The sequence below is a fragment of the Aedes albopictus genome, chromosome 2, assembly GCF_035046485.1.
Source record: "Aedes albopictus strain Foshan chromosome 2, AalbF5, whole genome shotgun sequence".
Taxonomy (NCBI): Eukaryota; Metazoa; Arthropoda; class Insecta; order Diptera; family Culicidae; genus Aedes; species Aedes albopictus.
The window spans coordinates 315,999,907-316,019,854 of record NC_085137.1 but is presented as its reverse complement, the minus strand read 5'-3'; the positions used below and the strand labels follow the sequence as shown (position 1 = coordinate 316,019,854).

The following is a 19,948-nucleotide window of genomic DNA, read 5'->3' as shown; positions in this document are numbered from 1 at the left end:
AGATCGGGTTTTCCTTGACTTTCTTGTTAAACTGGTCTAGTTGTACAAGTTTTCCATATACCATATTCTCAAGTTGAGCTTCTAAAATGAGCTGGATGTGGTTGAATTTGGATATGTCGAAATGATATTTTCAGTACTGTTTTATTGTACATTTTTCCGGTTAACATTTTGCTCAGAGAAGTGTCAGTGGCAGTGAGAAGTTTGTAGTTACGCGGCCGGAAATTGAACCATTCGCCTTCGGCTAGCGTGAACATTTTCGAAATGCAAAGAAATCACTAGAAGGGGGTTTTCCCTCTTTCAAAATTATAAGTTAAAAAAACAACAAAGTGAATGTGTGATCCTCGAGTTCACGCATATCTTCGCCATTATTCCATCACTTGAAAAATACTTCCCACTAATTGTGTTTCGTTTCGAGAGTCAATCGGGCGACCAGAAGCTGTGGTAGATTTGGTATTTTCTGAAATCGGAACCTTATGCATCTACACGAACAGCCGAATAGCAAGTCGCATTCTGATACCCAGCATAAAAAACATATTTTTACGTTTCCATGTGAATACTCATTATTATCTATACCTTTCTATATTATACCATTTTAACTCCATACTTACCATAATATGACAAACGTAGCTGTAAGATCATACTCATTCTAGTACATCGTAGTTGCATCGCTCAGACTTGTTTATAGTGAGGCTTTATCATCTATTCTCCTAAAGCACTCCAAAACCATCATCAACCCACAACTAACCGTACAATTCTTCCCATTGCCTTTCTTCCAATTCGCAGTTCAAGATAATCAACGGAAAACACCACCTCCAGCGACCGTCGAAAACCAATCCAATCAGCACCCGCACCATCCGACGCTCCAGCAGCAGCAGCAGCACTCTGCCCTGGCAGCAGCTGCGGCGGCCGCTGCCCAACACCACCAGCAGCAGCAACAATCCCAACAGCTACCGTCGCAGGCAGCCCTATCGGCCGCGGCAGCCGCCGTAGCCCAACAGCACCAGCAGGCACTCCAGCAGCAACATGGCGGTGCCGGCATGCATCCGCACCTCCACCACCACCACCCGAATCACATCATGCTGTCGGAGCTGCCGGAACCGCCGATACCTGTGTCCGAGATTGGACCCATCCCGCCGCCGCCAATGTTTTCAACACCAAGTCCCACCCTGATCGGGGGACGGCCACACCAACAGCAGCAACAGCACCAGCAGCAACTGCTACAACAGCAGCAGCAGCAAAATCAACATCAGCACCTGCACCAGCATCAGCAGCAGCAGCATGGCCTCAATGTGCATTCCACTACTACTAGTACCGGTAGCAATAATAGTATTAGCGCGAGTAATATTATACCGTTAGATATGAACGATTACGATTACGATGGTAAGTACACACGGCTTCTGCTTTGCACGTTTTCTACCTAGCAGTAAGGTTTTGCTTTTGTATTGATTACAGCTTAACAAATCATCATATGTGCACATCCAATCAATGAGAACTCTGGATAAGACATGACAATATGAGATCTGTCAACATATTTTGTTCTGGTGGTTACAATTTGTGGACCCCGTAGACCTAATCTCGGCCATATCGGACAAAAAAGATCCAAAAAATCTGATTTCCAAACGATATTTAACACCACTACTTCAAAAAAGTGTTTTACATACAAGTCAAGTTTTCAAAAATATCGAAAAAAAAAATAAATTGAGCCCTACACTGAAAAAAATAATATTTGAAAAAATTCAAAGTCAATAAAAAAACATTTATTTCAATAAAATTTTATCTCAAAATAGGTACCGTAAACCGGAGTCAAATTGATCCTTGCGTAGAAATTGATCAGGCGTTTCTTCACTAGATTAAGTATACTTTAAACAGTGTACTTACAATTATCGTCGTCCATTTATTACTTAACGCTAAAACCGACAGCTTGTTTGGTTAATCTTCCGCGAAGCTAGAACCGTTCTCGTAAAATGCTATTTTTAGACAACTAGAAGAATCCACAGAATCAACATTTCCCAGCATGAAATGTCGCTAATCAAACCGATATTGTTTACCTGTTGTGGATCCGACGCCCCTGTGATGAACTCAACGGAACTTGTGTATGCCAGCCGCTGCAAAGTCGTGTGCGAAATTCGACTGTGATGATAATGAATTTCGGCCGAGTCTGAATGGGTGCAAATGTCGCAATAATAAAATATAATATTTTCTCACGACGTTTGACGTTTTCATTCATATAGAGGACAACATCACACAAAAATACTAGACGTGTTCTTCGTTTAACCCAAATAGGTTCTTATATATCTTATTAATGGTATCTTGAGAACAGAAGTAGAAAATCTTTGGATGTAACAACTAACAATGGATATAACAACTAACATTGATGTAAAAAATAACGTTTTTACTTGAAAGATACAAAAAGCGTCTTTCCATTATAACTGTTTTCGACGTTCAAAAAGCTCCTATTTTTAAAGAATTTTGAAGCAATTATAAATTGTTGATAAACGTTCAAAATTTCATTCGATTCGGTTCACTGGTTTCTGAGATATGACAGTTCAAAAACAGTTCACTTGAAAAATAGTGTTTTACGAGAACGTTTCTAGCTTCGTGACAGATTAACCAATCGAGCTGAAATTTATACCAATGATGCACATATTAATAGATTGATAAACAATTAAAATTTGAAAATTGTTGATGCACTAAATGAAAAGTTACAGTTTGTTGAACGTTTTCGTGAGAGAAAAAAATACATTTTTTACATACATCACCCCTTGTATTTTCTGATAATCATCAAAACACACTTTTTAAGGGATGAGCTTTTTTTTCAATGGAAACATTTGAAAAAAAAAAATCTGTTGAAAAAATTTAGCTCTTTTCAATAGTTAGTCTAAATAAAAATTTAAAATATTAAATGTGCAGTGGCTTATCTAGTCAAGGTTTACACATCTAAACAATTTCAATGAAATCACAGAGGATGCTGCCAACTCCGAATGCAATTTGGGAGGAAATACGTCGCTACAGTTGTAGACTGTAGTAAAGTATTTGTTTAAATAAAAAAAACTTTCAAATGATAGAATGAATAATACAGAATCTCCTAACAAATTTTGATTCATTGGATTGTGGGATGATTATTACCTTCACTGGTTTAGTTTTTGATTACAAAAGACATATAAAAATCATTTAGAAGTGAAAAGGTTTTTGTTAAAAAAAAACTTTTTTTCCTTAAAAGTGCCTTAATCGACTTTGAATCTTTAATAACGATTTTTTCAGTGCTGGGCTCAATTTGATATTTTTTAAAAAATTCCTTGAAATCTGACTATCATTCATACAGCACTTATTTTGTAAGAGTAGCCATTTTTTTCATTATTCACATTTGAAAAAAAATCAGCGAATACAGTTTACCTTTTTCAAAAGACAGTCTATATAAATTTTGAAGAAACTAATTATGCCATTTTATCTAGTCAACATTTACCCAGAAAGTTTCATTCTAATCTGAGAGGGTGCTGTCAACTCCGATACGATTTGGGGCGTTCTTCGTCTACTCTCTTCGGAGGAGTTGTTCAAGAGATTTGTACTTCGTACATTATGAACCATTGACTTCTGAACTCGTTCACTAGGTGGGGCAAACGTTGCTGCAAAAGTTACATAAGGCCGCGGTTAATGAGTTCATTTTCAATGAGGTCAGTTCAATGAGAAGTAAATTCTAGTTAGAAATTTTCTCACTAGACGGTTCTGTAGGAAAATTAATTTGATCAGACTCAACTCATCAAAAATATACCATTGTGTCATTTTCTGCAAATATGTTTATTCGGCAAAGCATGATTCAGCATTGTAATTATTAGTAAGAAATCGTTCGAACAGGTAAACTACCGCTACTAATATCTCGACTTTGTGGAGAAATTTGATGATGGCGTCTTCAACAAAATCATTCATGTGTATAAAAGCCATGAGTCGAGAATAATTCCAGTGGAAAAGCAGCGCACTAGGTGGCACTGATGCAATTTAAAACACAAAATCCTGGTCAAGATTCAACAATTCCTCTTGGATATACTTCCGGTATTCCTGTAGGACAGTGGTCACCAAACTGCGGCCCTCGTGAAGGTTTAGTGCGGCCCGCGATCTGATTTTGAAATGTATTAAACACTAACAGCGCCCATGGGTACCGCTAGCATCAAACATTAAATGTCAAGCGTTCAGCCGAGATTTCAGCAAACGAACTTTAACCGAAATTTGCACAGCCCTTTTGGGAAGTAAAGAAATAATTCCCAAGCAAAAGATACAAGTATACAAAAAGCTAATTTGCTTCAGTATGGTTAACTTTATAAATCATTTTCATCTAGAAAATAATTGATGGGCCCAGATGCAAAGGAGTGTGAGTGACCATTTTGTCGATTTTGAGCTGAGGGTATCATAAAATTCTTTAGATTTCAAGCTTTAAGGAACTTTTTAAGATTGTTTCTACGATGATTGGAAAAATTAAAATAAATCGGAGAAAATTGGGTTGATTTTAAAACTCCATACATTTTGTATGGGATGAAAAATTGGTCAAAAACTTTAAACCTCATTTACTCGAAAGTGGATTTTTGTCACTTACACCCCTTTGCTTCTAACCCCCTCAATTATATGCCCAAAAAAATATGACATTTTTATTTTGACTCTGAAGCATTATTCTGTAGGATATAAAGGATGACTTGTATGTCGAACTTAAATCCTGACACTCTATTAAAATTTGATCAAAATAAATTCTTAAATGCCTTGCGCCCCGCAGCCTTATTGTAAAACTCAATTGTGGCCCGCGTAGACAGTAAGCCTGAGGACCACTGCTGTAGGAGTTCCTCCCGGTATGTCCCAAGAGATTCCTTTTGAGATTATTTCAGGGATTCCTCCAGTTTTTTTAGCCATTCCTCTCAGGTAGTTCACTCCGGATTTATTCATACCCAACAGCAATACAGCAATAAGTACGCTTTTAAGCTTGATTTTAAAATTTTTAGCTGAATAAAGCTGTTATTCAGTTATCATTGTAAGGTGGATAGATTTCTCCGTTTTTTCCGTTAAGGGATTTCTTAAAAAATGTCATTTGTGTTTTCATCAAGGATTTCCCCTGGGATTCTATCAGAGATTCTTCGTGGGATTCCTTCATTGCTTTCACACTGGATTCATTCACCCGAGGGATTTCTTCCGGTATTTTTTCCGGGATTTGTTCTATGATTACTATTTTCTTCTGGAAATCCATTATGAATTCCTTCATGATTTTTTCAGGCTTCCAACAGGAATTTCTTCGGATATTCCTGCCAGAAATGCTTCATTGATTCCTTGTAGGATTACTTCATTACATTTTTCCCGTATTTTATTTAGGGATCCTTCCTAAGGTTCATCTAGGGACTTTTCAAGGATTCCTTCCGGGATTGCTTCCCATATTATTTTGATTGATTTCCCCCGGGGTTTCTTTATGGAATTCTCCCGGTATTCTTGCAGCTATACCTTCAAGATTCATTCAAGGGCTCTCTTGAAGATTCCTCCTAGACTTTTTTAGGGATTCATTCACAAATTTCTTCCAGGATTCCGACATTGGTTTCTTCCGGGATTTCTTTGAAAATTTCTCCTTGAGTTTATCCAGAGATTCCTCCCGGGAACTCTTCATTGATTTCTCTATAGATTCTTTTATGGATGTCTTCTGGTATTTTTGCTTGGGATTCCTTCAGAAATTTATCCCGGGATTCGTTTCAGGATTATTTTATTGACCGTTCTCCAGGATTCTGTCAAAAATTCCGACAGGAATTATTCCTCGAAATCCGTTATGAATTTCTCCCGGGATTTTTCCCAGGTTTACTTTAGATATTCCTCCCGAGATTCAGTCGGGGATTCTTTCCGGGATTCCTAGTAAATTCTTCTGTGATTCCTACCCGGGTTTACTTCCGAGCCTGTTTTTTGATCCCTTCAAGCATTAGGGCCTCCAGGGATTTGTTTCGCGATTTCTTCCGTGATTTATTCAGAGATTCTTCCCGGAAATTCTCCTGGGATTCAGGGCTTCGGGAATTTGTCCTGAGATTTCTCCCGTGTTACTTACATTAAAATGAATGTTAGATACTAAATTCCGGTACATATTTTGTATATAATAATAATAAAATAAAATAATAATAATAAATAAAATAAATAAATAATAAATTTCGGGGAATAAAATTCGAATACAACTGTTTTCATTTAGGGTTTCACTCGGAGATTTCTTCTGAATTCTATCAGAGACTCATTCAAAAATTTCTTCCACGATTCCTTCAGTGATTCTTCCTGGTTTTTATTTTGAGTTTTTTTCCAAATATTGTTTTAGAGAATCTTTCCGAGATTCTTTTATGGATTACTCCAAGAACCCTTACGGGGTTCTATCACGGATTCCCTTCGAGGTTCTTTTCTAGATTCCTGTACTCTTCGATAGTGGAACGATAAAATTGATAAAAGAAAGCAATGCAATTTATAAATTCTCCATTGAGAAAATCCTGAATTTCCAAAGGAATCTTTGCCGGATTTTCTATATTAACCTAAGGAGGAATTCCTGAGGAAATCTATTGAAGAGTTTCTAAGTAATCATTAAAATTTTTTTCAGGAATCTCTATGAAAATTTCTAAAAGAAACTCTGGAAAATTTATTGACGATTTCCCTGGGGAAACTCAGTATCGAGCCCTAGATTTTTTTAAAGGAATATGTGGAGAAATTTCCTTGGATAAACTGACCAAATATAATCCTGAAAGATTTTTTGAAAGAATATTTGCAGAAATTGCCTCATGAAATCATGGAAGAATGAAATCCTTGAAGAAATATCGGGAGGAATCCTTTGAATTATTTCTGAATAAATTCCTGGATAACTTCCTAAAAGCATCTCTGGAGAAATTTCTAAAGGAATCCTTCAGAAAACTTTGAGAGCAATTTTCAGAAGAGTTTGCTGATTTTTTTTAAGAATCGTATGAAAATTTCTGCAGGAATTCTTGAAGATATTTTCGAAGAAATCCCTTTAAGCATTTCTGAAAGAATTTCTAAAATATTTTCAAAAAAACTGCAAGAAATTTAGAAGAGAGACTTGAAATTTATGAATTGAAAATAATAAGGGTGATTACAACTAGAATGTTCTCTGCTAGATTTACAAGAATGTAAGCCCAAGAAAAACATTTACTGAAAAATATGTACCGTCGTGCGGAGTGTCAATGGGCCAAAGTGGGGTGACATTGAGCCACTGTTCCGCACATTTAGCATACGACGGGAATGCATTTTGTTTGTAAAACTACTAATTCTAAGATACTTGGCATACACCGTCAAGCTCTCTGACTTATATTGAATCGGTGGGATCGAAGGACCAATGTTACCCTCTAGGCCCAATGTGACCCCTAACGACGGTATGAAAAGAAAAATCATCATCAATTTCCCAGTTAAAGTATTTTTGTCATCACTGTAAAATATTTCAATGAATGCGAAGAAAATGCTAGGAAGTAACCTCAAGGCATCTCCCAATGAGAATGTTTTCATTTATGAAACGGACAACTTTATAAGGCTATAAAAAGAAGACGAGTAGCTCAAATTTAACCACGCTTGCTTCGTTTTTCAGAACATCATCTCTCATTATAGTAATCATTTTTGAATCGAATAAAAATTGTTTTATTTTATAGAAAATCGGCCAGATGTTAAATGAGGTGAATTTTTCGATTGCTGAAAATTGAAAATAAATATAAAATTACTGTTCACATATGGTATATCGTTTTTAATACCAGAAAAGTATGTGCCATGCTGCAGCAGCATGAGTAATTAACATTCTGGCAAAATTTAAACTCAATTGGAAAATTAAGTGTTGAGATATTAAAGTCTCAAGTTAGATTCGATTTTTTTAATAAAATTCAATTGTGAAGCAAAAAGGTCATGAAAATATTAAATAATCAATTGTTTTGTGCATCCAGTCGAAAGTGGGAATAATGTGGTTTTGAATGCAGAAAACTGCTTCTTAATAGCATTGCTGGTTTGGTTACTGTGCGCCATTACATATACAGTAATCAAAACAGTTTCGTTCTTTGATGTTTCTTCCAAATAACAATGGGTAATTCTCGCTGAGACCGGCCCACTATTTACATCTTGACTTCAAAAATGTTTAAGGTGCCGATTTTCAGAAAGCCCTCGCCTAAAAAATAAGAAAAATGTATTTGGTTACTCAAATTGATGGACCCCCCGTTAGTTAGAGCCACAACAATTTTTGCAGACCCCTCGATTTTGGTCAAATGGTGGCTCACTTAAAACGTTATAACTCGAAAGATTCTCCAACAACCACCTCAAAACGAATTGTTGTTGAAAAGAGGAATGATAAAGCTACTATTTGCAATAATAAAAAGTTGGGTCGGCCATATTGATTTTGGCCGCCATCTTGGATTTTTATACCAAAACATTTTTTTCACCATGAGGGCAACCACCGATTTTCAAAATTTTTGCATCAATTGAAAGCTGGGACATTTATACATAACATATCAAAAAATTAGAGATGTCTTTTTCTTCTTTCAAAAGTTATCTGCAGTTTTGTAAATTAGGCCACGTTTTCTCCATACATTTCCATGCGCACCGGCAAAGACATACAACAGCATCCGAGTTTACGCCTGCATGTATACACAAAGGCGCGTGTTGCAAAATTTGGCCAAATCGGAGGTTCGTTTCCGTTTTTGCCTGTTTCTCAATGATGCGGGCATTGTTTTTATAACTTTTTTAGTGTTTTGAAAAGCTTAAACTTTCAGCATTCCATTAGTGGGTTCAGAATTTTAATTCGTGTTCGTAAACACTGCGAAATAACTCTGCATTTATGTAAACGGGCCCAGTGCGCAAAAGCGGCATAATTTACGAAACGGCAGATAACTTTTGAAAGAAGAAAAAGACATCTCTAATTTTTTGATATGTTTTGTATAAATGTCCCAGCTTTCAATTGATGTAAAAATTTTGAAAATCGGTGGTTGCCCTCATGGTGAAAAAAATGTTTTGGTATAAAAATCCAAGATGGCGGCCAAAATCAATATGGCCGACCCAACTTTTTATTATTGTAAATAGTAGCTCTATCTTTCCTCTTTTCAACAACAATTCGTTTTGAGGTGGTTGTTGGAGAAACTTTTGAATAATAACGGTTTAAATGAGCCACCATTTGACCAAAATCGAGGGGTCTGCAAAAATTGCTGTGGCTCTAACTCACGGGGGGTCCATCAATTTGAGTCACCAAATGCATTTTTCTTACTTTTTAGGCGGGGGCTTTCAGAAAATCGGCACCTTAAACATTTTTGAAGGCAAGGTGTAAATAGTGGGCCGGTCTCAGCGAGAATTACCCAATGCTACCTAATGCAAATTTTGCATAACAATGATGTTGGAAATAAAAACATTGCATCCGATTATTATTAAATAAGGTGTACAATAACATAGGACCAACTTTGTTGGAAATATATAATAACAAGATTCGCTAGAGTCGAAAATCTGCATCAATGGAGCAAAAAGTATGAAATTTTTAATATGACCATCTTTATGGATTAAATTTTTGATGAAAAAAGTTATTTTTTCTTCTGTATCATTCAGAAAGCAATATTCTACTACTCTGGACAAATTTTTAGCCGAATCCGTGATGTTATTGCAACACAGGACTTAAATGAACATTTTTTAATAATTTCTATGAAAACAAGGCAACTCACTATATCAAGCTGGAGCCTGCTTTATTACTGATCAACTATTGAGCTTTACCTTTAGTAGAACAGTGTAAGCTTCCAGTTTTTATTGATGTTTTACGAAAACCGCTTCAGTTACACAATAAAGAACATTTTGCTTAATGTTATATTTTTCCTACATTTGAGAATAGCTATAGAAAGTTACGCAAAAAATTGATAATGATTTTTTTTTTGAAAAATAAAAAAGATATCGCACCGTTTTATAAATTGAACAGTCCTTATTTGCATGCAAAAGTCCTTTGGTCACTGGAATGTGATCTTCAGTAATGCATGCACAAATGATGAAAATATATTTAGAGTAGGTCAATTTTTCTTAAAACTACTATAGTGAACTTCGTGGCCGTGCTTAGGGGCGTCAGTCATCTAGCCGTTTCGTAAGCCTCGGAGTGTGGGTTCGACTCCCACTTCAGTCGGTGAAAACTTTTCGTCAAACGGAAAATTCTCCACTGGACCACTGGGTGTTTTGTGTGTTGTCCGTTGTCTCATGTTAGTGATCGGTTCAATCTGTGCAACCTCTGGTTGAAGACGGTGTTGTTGTTTTTGTTTGTTTTAGAAGTGTATGAAAATTTACCCATTCTCAACACTTCGAGGGGGTGAGAATGGGTCAAGGGAATATCAAGACCAACAATTGAAAAGGCCGCAACAACATTTTGTAAACAAACATGTTTCTATCGACTTGAGGCCTTTTGAACTCCACCCACACACCTCACCACCACTAACAGAAAGCGCAAACAACAAGCTTCCTGATAATGGTGGTGAGATGCGTGGGTGGATCTCAGAAGGCCTCAAGTCAACAGAAACGTGTTTGTTTACGCAATGTTGATGTGGCCTTTTCAATTGTTGGTCTGGATATAATTTGTTCCACATTGACAACAAAGCAAGTTAATAAAGTTCTGGTCGAGGTTGATACTACTTACCAATGATATATTATATGATGGCTATGAGTTAGAGATTCTAAAATGTATCAATCCACCTAAAAGTGTGATGTTTCATCAAGCCTTAAAATTGGCATTTTAGAAAGGCCTTATTTTGAAGCTTTTTTGATGATTTATCAAAAATTAACTAATTTCTCTAGACATCTAATTTTTTTTTTACAGGAACTGCTGGCAACTACGAGGATGACACCATACCATTTTCAAATTGATATTCGCATTATTTGATGAGATATTTTAGATAATGTTTTGACCCAATCTCGCCTCTCCGACCCCTTTTCATCCCCAACGATGGTACTGAATTTGACTTTCTCCCCGAGCAGAAGAAAATAACAAGTGAATAACATATCAAGGTATTTATCTTAAATACTACCATACCTTGATATGTCCTTCGTTAGGTGGTAATAAGAGGCAAAATAACAAAAACGAATACCAAAATTTTGTATAAATAACACCTAGGAAATAACAGGTCTTGTTATTTCAATAATGAATGTATACCTAAAATTTCAAATGCTGTATTTGTTATCCCAAAGTTATTGAATAACAAACCTATGACATTTCTTGTTATTAAATGTTTCATATGTTCGATGGCTTCATGATGTAATAGCAAATCTTGTTCATCGGTTATTTTCACTGCTAAACCAACAAATACTACATCAATACCAAACTCTGCTCAAAAACCTCCAACTGTTATTGTGATGTTCTCATAACATTTCGTAGAATACCGCAGCAATAACAATTTTAGGTATTAGAGCACATGATAGTCTTCGCATGGTATTTGTAAGGTATGCCCTTCTGCTCGGGTTGGGTGAAGAATATATTCGTTATACATGATATACGAACTCATAAATAGTCAATTGGCAATTTGGTACGCTTGTACAATAACGTTTTAACAACCATGTCCGTTTTCTTAGTTTTCCTCGGCCTTGTTCCAACTCAGGTTAAATAAAACGGTTTAAGCTGAGAAGCAGATTCTACTCAATTAGGATGTTACACTAAAAAAATAACAAAAAGTAGAATGTTTCGAAATCAACGCATACCAGTTCGTGCTAATGAAAAGCGGCTTTGATCGAGGATTAGGTGTATGTTGATTGCCAACACGTTATGGTTTCATCATCGTTGTGGAATTTATATTACTCATCCCAATTGACACTGACCAGCGATGATGGGATGGGTGGGTGTATTTTGGACGCTGCGATGCTGTGCACATTTTTAGTAGTCTAGTAGCGCCTTAGAAAGTTGTCGTTTTTCATTGACCTGGTAGTAGCGGGAAAGAAGGGTAACAGCCGTTTGTAGCCGTATGAAATTATAAATAAACATGCAGATTTATGACGACTTTTTGTGCGGCGGCTGAGCAGTGTTGCTGAATTAATTTCTACGATCATGAACAGCCGTTTTATTCATGCAGATTTTGTGAACAGGACTGCATAAATATTTATTGAATGTATTAGTTGCTCAAATTTCAATCTAATTAGATAACAAACTATGCCATTATTGATCACAAACAAAATGTTCATACCTATGTGAATCCACAAAATAACGCATATTGAAAACGCTTTGGTAATTATTTTTTGCATTTGTTTGTCTTGTGGCAGGCTTGATGATTGTTTATAGTCATAAAAAGTTAAGGAGATGTCAATTACAAAAGGATCCTGAACCGACCGTTTTAAATTTTGCCAAATTTATATAATATCATACACATACTTTAGAAGAAAAGCAAAACTAGTGGAAAAAAATCGCCATTCAAATTAAGTCTACAATGCGTAGATTTATTTCAAATTCACTTGTTCTACTTGCACAAACATACAGAAGCACGATACGGAAACTCTCAAACCATCACTTTGGAAATTTATATTTAAAGCAAATTGTACCACCTGTTGAGTAATCTTGAATTGCTACCCATAGATATATACAAATCACGCTTTTCTTCGATAGACAACATCAACACGCTGATTCCACATTATTCGCCCAAAATATGTAGTTTGTTTGTCCGTCCACATTTCTCACCGCCAAATTGCGCCCGAAATTGCCGATTTGAGGCAGCACTAATTGGCCTTTAGTGAGTCGAAAGTGTAGGCAGGCAGGTACCACACGTCGTGTTTCAATCACCTGGCTGTTGCTTCACTGCTGTTGAATTGTTGTCTACCAACAAAGCACACTTGACTGGTAGGTAGGTATATGATGTGAGTTTGAGAAATCATACACAGGACAGGATCGGCGTGGCACAAGCAACAGATGTGCGCTTTCCTGCTAATGGAGTCGTACAGAAAAAAAAATGATGACGACAGCGACAACGTCGACGTGATGATAATCGATTTAAGAGGGGCTTCCGCTACGGAGTTTTCACGCTAATCACTATGAAACACGCCACCACCACCATCACCACAATGTACGTTGTTTTTTGGGGTGGTGGAGCCGTCGCGGGGATGGAATAGAGTTATTTGGTGGCAACAGAACATAATCACCTTTAAATTAGACTTTTTCCCGCGTTACTGTTGAAGTGCACCTGCGGATTGTTGATTGTGTTCGGTTTTATTGGATGATTGAACGCTATGGCTGGAGAAAGATCCCGAATGATTGAGTGCTTTTGGGTATGGAAAACGATTTTACTGAAATGTGAAAATCAATATTTTATTAGATTGTTTCTTAGTATTCTGTGAGCACTTTCACAGTTATTAACTGAGAGCTTACTCTGCCAATGAACATTGTGCTTATATCGTGTGGCAGGCAAGAAGATACTCTATGGCCAAGGAAGTCGATGAACATTTCCTGGACCGCCATGAAGCGAACCCGTCACCCCCAGCACAGTCATGCTGGATATCTATTCACGCCTTTGCAGCTGCGATTCTATGGACCCTGCACAATCTTTTTATGTGTGTGTGTGTTTTTTTTTTTTTCTGAAGGCAATTTGTGGCTAGGAAATTTCATAGTGATATCAGGCGTAGTTAAGGAGAAGCTTAGGGCGTTCAGCAGTGCATTCATCAGAATTTCAAGGAATTTAAGTTGGTTTCGAGGCCTGTATGTGGGTTCCGGGCAGTTCAAGGGAGCTTCCAGAGCTTTCATCAGAGCTTCAGAAGAAGGGGAAGGGGGGTCCACAAGGGTTTTAAAGTATTTCAAAGCACGAGACAAACCAGCCAATGGCTGAAAGTTTCGTTAATAAAGACAATAAAAATAAAAGTATTTCAAAGCATTTCAGGGGATTTCATAGGACTTGAGAGTTCCACGGATTTTCGGAGAGCTTTAGAGCACGGGTTCCCAACCGGTGGTCCGCGGCCCCCTGGGGGACCGTGAAACCAGTCTAGGGGGGGCGCGATGTTACTAAAAAAAAAATGTTTAATTTTTATTCTATTTTGTTCAAATTATATCAATTTTTAATTTTGTATACCGCCACCCCCAAAAGCCACAATTTGAGGATCAAATTTTCAGTATAAAACGCCTTCAGAAGAAAAAATTTTCGGCTGCGCCTCTATATTTCAGCTATGATTCAAAATGAATGTTCATGACATCATTTTTAAGAAATGTGAGTGTCATTGATCGTCGAAAGTCCCTCCCACAGTAAATTTCTGGCTACGTCACTGTACCCAAAAAACTCGGTTTCTTTCATTTAATTCATTTTTTTTTCTAAAAATTTTCATTGGGCCGTGGATGGTTTGACAATTTTTAAAGGGGGTCGCCACCTCAAAAAGGTTGGGAACCCCTGCTTTAGAGCAGTGGTCACCAAACTGCGGCCCGCGGGCCGCATGCGGCCCTCGACAAGGTTTTGTGCGGCCCGCGAACAGATTTTGGAATATATTGGAAAGTGGCCCACTCAAACATTACATAATGAAAATCAAAAATTTCACCATAATTCAAAACTTTAATGGGAATGAATGTCAACTACTGGTGAACTTTGCCATTATTCCGGAGAGTTTTTTAAAGCTGTTAGATTTTTGAAAGTTTTACAAACTGTAAAAGACTACTTTTTCGAATTTTGTTCCGAAAATATTCGAAACTGTTGTTAAGGCTAAATTTACAGGTTCTCTGTCATGGATTTCGGACTTGTGGCAGAACTCGTCATTAGTAATTTGTTTAATTTCACGAAAATAAAATTAAAATAATGTTCATTTTGTTTTTTTATATTTCCAAATATTCCAAAACATGCAAAGGAAGTATTGTCCAAACTTTTGGAATTTCGCTGAAAACTCTTCTTCCCCTTAGAATATTTTAGGGAATTCTTCTTAATTATCTATTCTGAATTGGCTACAAACACTTGCATACATTGCTCAGGAAATTATGTCTGCATCATCAACAGTATCTCAGGCAGTTTTTCGGAATTTCTCTCGAGAACCCCTAGAAATCATTCTGAAATTTAATAAAATCCACGAAAAGTCCCAAAAAATTTTGGAACACGCTTCCAAGATTAAAAAAAAGGGTTCAATTACTTCTCAGGAAATTCCTAAGCTGCAGTAAGAAAATTCATTCGATATTTTCTCAAAATTGGATCCAGGGGAATTACAAGAAATTTATCCGTGTTCGTGTCTTGGACTTCTGCACTGTAAGTTCATCCACAACATTCTTAAAGAGGTCCATATTGTTCTAGCCAGCATCGCTATTGCTTATTTTTCGTATAACTTACAAGTAGCTAGTCTGAAATATTTTGCTCAAAATTATTAATACCAAGAACTACAAAACCTAAATATTACTGTCATTACATCCTGTTTTTAATTTCCTACGATTTTCAGGATTTTTTCTAGTGAAATAAAACCTCCAGATAACTACAGGTTGTTTGGTTCTTTGCTAATGTTCAATAATTTCAAAAAATCAAACAAACGAATTTTGTATTGAATTTTGATTTTATTGAAAATAAATTTTTAAATGTCTTGCGGCCCGCAGTTGCTTTTCAAAATTCAATTTTGGCCCGCAAAGACAGGTAGGCTGAGGATCACTGCTTTAGAGGATTGCAGGACAGCTGCAGAAGGAGGTTTAAAGGGGATCAAAAGCATTTCAGTGGGGTTTAGGGGTTTCAGGGAGCTGTAGAGATGTTGCGGGGGTTTCAGAGGAGCGTCAGCGGCTTTCAGGAAAGTATTTAACGAGTTTTCAGCCGTATCAAGGCATTTTAATGCGTTTCCTGTTTTCATTAGGTTTGAGGGGCAGGCTTGTCATTTGCAACCACAATCATGGGTGTACCCAAGGGGGAGGGGGGGCTCAGTGGGCCGTAGGCCAAATTTTAGCCACCTCAAGATTGTCAATATACATAATTCAGAATTCCCATAAAATTTTCTCTATATATTGATTTGGGATTTTTCGACTGGAACTGGATATTATTGCGTAGAATCGGCTATCTCAGTCTTAATTTATGACGATTCATTTTATTCTACCCGACGTTTCGGCCATGGGTTTTGGCCTTTTTCAAGGGAAAAATTGTCTGTCGTCCTTGTCCTTGTTACAAGGACTGTTTTTAAAACAGTCGTTATATGTGCAAGCTAAACTCTGACCAAAATTATCGTTTAAATTACCCTAAAATTGTACAAAAAAGCTATGACCCGGATAAATTGACAAACGCAAATGCATATTGTAACAAGGACAAGGACGATAGACATTTTTTCCCTTGAAAAAGGCCTAAACCCATGGCCGAAACTTCGGGTAGAATAAAATAAATCGTCATAAATTAAGACAGAGATAGCCGTTTCTACGCAACAACAATCTCTCTATATAAAAACTATTCTAGCGGAATCCCTGGAAAGAATTTCTAGGGCAATTCCAGCAGCCATTCCTGTGGAAATCCCTGGAGGAATCCCTGGAGCAATTCCTGAAGGAACCCTTGGAAACATTCCTGGAGGTACCCTCGGAGAAGTTCCTGGAGGAATTCCTGCAGGAATATCTAGAGGATCTTCTGGAGGAATCTCTAGAGGAATTGCTGGAGGATTGTTTAGAAGAATTCCCAGAGTAATTCCTGTAAAAATCTTTTATACGCTTAACTACAACGCATTTTGCCTCGCTGCTGGTCCAATGTTGTGCTCACCCAGCCAACACACGATCGCATATGCTTTTGAATAGGATGCTTAAGGCGAAACTAGATCCATTTCCTCATTTTTTGATATTTGTTTTTTTTTTTTTTGTTAAATAACGAAGCAATATTTTCAAAATCGGTTTTCGTGCACGTGTATAAATGGATCAAGGTATCTCCTGATTTTTTTTCGTGGTGAAAATGTTTTTCGTTTTTGCAGAAACCATTTGAAAACGAAATTTCACAAAAAAAATGGTTTCTGCAAAAACGGAAAACATTTTCACCACCAAAAAAATTCAAATGATACCTTGATCCATTCTCTACACGTGCACGAAAACCGATTTTGAAAATATTGCTACGTTATTTAATGAAAAATCAAAAACCAAAAAAAATGAGGAAATGCTTCCAGTTTCGCCTTAAGTTGAGGCGATATGCGTATACTTTACACGTGGATAATGGAAGCATGTACGCATATGGCCTCCACATTAGCATACTATGTCTACATCATATACGACTTCGTTATCTACTACAGCCAGCAGTCCTGCACGTTATTGGAGCTTGAGGACCAAATGCGCTGTAGTTACGTGCATGGAATCTTTAGAGGAATTCATGAAAGAATCCCTGCAAGAATTTCTGGAGTAATTTATGGATTTCTCTGAGGAAATTCCCGGAGGAAGCATTTGAGGAATCCTCGGAGGAATCCCAAGAAGATTTTTAAAGAAATCCCCGGAGAAATAATTGAAGAAATCGTAGAAGGAATGGGGGGACTCCTAGAAGAATCCCTGTAGCAGTTTCTTAAGGATTCTCTGAGGAATCCCTGAAAGAATACATACAGAAACTCCAGAAGAATCCCCAGGATGAATTCTGACAGCAATCTCAAGAAGGAATTCCATAACAATTCATGTAGGAATTCCTTAATGAATTCCAAGAAGAAGTCCAGCAGGAATCCCAAGAAGAGTTTCTGGAAGAATCCTTGGAGGATTTTTTAAAATAATCCCTGTAGTTATTCCTGAAAGAAAGAATCCTAGAAAAATTTCCCTGCAGGAATTCTTGAGAGAATCCCTGGAGGAAGTCTTGGAAAGATACCTGAAGAAACTCTAAGAGTCTTAAGTAATTTCTGGATTTTTTTTACAAAATTTAGAAGGAATTTCTGGATTTATTTTTGAATAATGGCTGGTAATTTTTTTAAAAAGAATTCCTGGAAGAAATTCCTCTTGAAATATTTGGAATAATTGTTCTGAGGGCTAAAACGATTTGTTCTAGCGTCACCCTTCAAAAACTATGGAAAAATGCTCCAATTTGGTCAAAACAGTTTAAACACTTTATGGGTACTCACTAAACAGATTAAATTGCTGCGTAAGCCATGATTTTCTGCTTATTTGAAATGTTTCATGATTTTGCGAATGAAATAATCAAAGATTGCCTTTGTGATCGCGACGTTTAATCAGTTTACGCTGTTAAGTGAATCCCCCTTTTATCTTTTTTGTTTCAAATTTATCGTTAAAGTATTCTAAGAACCACTTTTAGAACTTCCAAAAACGCGTATTTTCGTGCGCGGAAAATGTTGCTACGTCATTCCGTTCAAAATATTTTGATGATTTTCTAGAAAAAATAGGCATTTTTCAAATATTTTTTACTTGTGTTACAAAAATAACACCCCTCTATTTTTTATGTGTTTTATAGAACATTTCTTCTTTTGAATGCTAGCAAAAGATATTTTTATGTTTTCTTTTAAGAAAAACCTCTGTAACTACCAGCATTATAAATAAGTGGAATGATGCAAACTCGCATGGGAAATTGAAAGTTTTTTGAAAATGTTCCTATGAAAATTCCTTAATAAATGATCCACTAAAAATGTTTGGAAAATTTAGATATAAACATACATTTATCGAATAAATTGTCCAATAAACTACATATTTTTTAAAACACATTCTTCTGAAAATCTCTACATATCTTTAATGCCATGCAATTGCACAATAGATGCACCTCCGGAGTGCTCTTCTAAGTTAATTAATTTATTTATGATTTTTTATTTGTTTTTATTTTCAAGTTGGCTTTGGAGGTATTTCTTGGGGTATGTCCTGTGGAATTTGAGGAAATAGAAGTCCTGAAAGTTTTTGACACTGGTTTCATTGTGACATTTTTTATCGGAATTATTTAAGAAAGCAACCGCCAGATTGAATGTGCAATCATTGGAGAAATGTTTTCCGAAAGTCCTTCATCGTAGAATGAACTTTCGGAATATCTAAAAGATTGCTGCCGAAAATTGTGACAGGATACTTTAACCATTTTCGACACATTTTTATCTTTGGGAATCTCTTGCGAATTCTTGAAAAAATCGTGTAATATACGGAAAAAGTATGATTTTTTTATGAATTATACAGCTGTGTTCATAAAAATAGCAGTGAAAGCCGTTTTCCATACAAAATGACCCACTTTGACATGCTGTAACTTTGTTCTGGTTTGAGCTATTGAGCTGAAAATTTGACAGCGAACTACAAATATGGTGAATATTGTTTAAGCAAAATCTAAGAATTTTTGAAGCACGTGGAAAAAAGTTTAACACTATGTGAAATTGATCAAAATAATAGTCCATCAATTTGAGTAACCAAATGCATTTTTCTTACTTTTTTGGAGAGGACTTCAGAAAATCGCCACCTTTAACGTTTTTGAAGACAAGGTGTAAATAGTGGGCCGGACTCAGCGAGAATTACTCACATGAATTTCTTCTAGAAATCCTAAGAAAAATCAGCTTTGACTTCATTTGCCAAAGTGGTCATAATTACCGCTTTAACTTTTAGTAGTAACTAGGTGCCTGTTAACTGGACAACTAGGAATCAACGGAAAACTTTATTCAACATGGAAAAACTTGGAAACCTCAGGTAATTTTGTTGCGGTCCGTATTCCATATTTTTTAACGTGTTCAAAATGAGATGTCCAGATTCCACAGTATTTTATATGATTAATAAATCATTTAGAAAAAAGTATAATAATTCGTAAAAAATAGATAAATTTAGGAGTTCTATTCGACTTATACGGAGATAAAAGATGGTGAAAACTTTGAATCCCGTTTTCTTGTAATCGTAGTAATGTTACTTGCTACCATTCTACGCATAATGTGAACGTTTGGTAATCTATTTGCCTAATCCCTCAAGCTCAAATGTAGAATGATAAATTTTTCGAATCAAATGTATTTATTTTGTTTTCTGTTTTTTTTTTATTTTTTTTATTATTTTTTTTTTTTTTTTGATCATGTTTTCTTTTTGTTTTTTACTCAGTTTACTTTAAAAATAAAACAACTCATAGTCATTACTTCC

At 36.3% G+C, this 19,948-nt stretch overlaps 1 protein-coding gene across 5 annotated transcripts in view; it reads left to right on the top strand.

Moving 5' to 3' along the window:
• The window catches only part of LOC109412528 (AF4/FMR2 family member lilli), a 635,361-nt gene that overhangs the window by 575,852 nt on the left and 39,561 nt on the right, over nucleotides 1-19,948 (top strand). For all 5 annotated transcript variants that reach the window (XM_062852329.1, XM_062852328.1, XM_062852324.1 and 2 more), the window contains one exon: nucleotides 784-1,380. In XM_062852329.1, coding sequence (XP_062708313.1) covers nucleotides 784-1,380 — 597 coding nt within the window. The remainder of the gene's footprint in view (nucleotides 1-783; nucleotides 1,381-19,948) is intronic.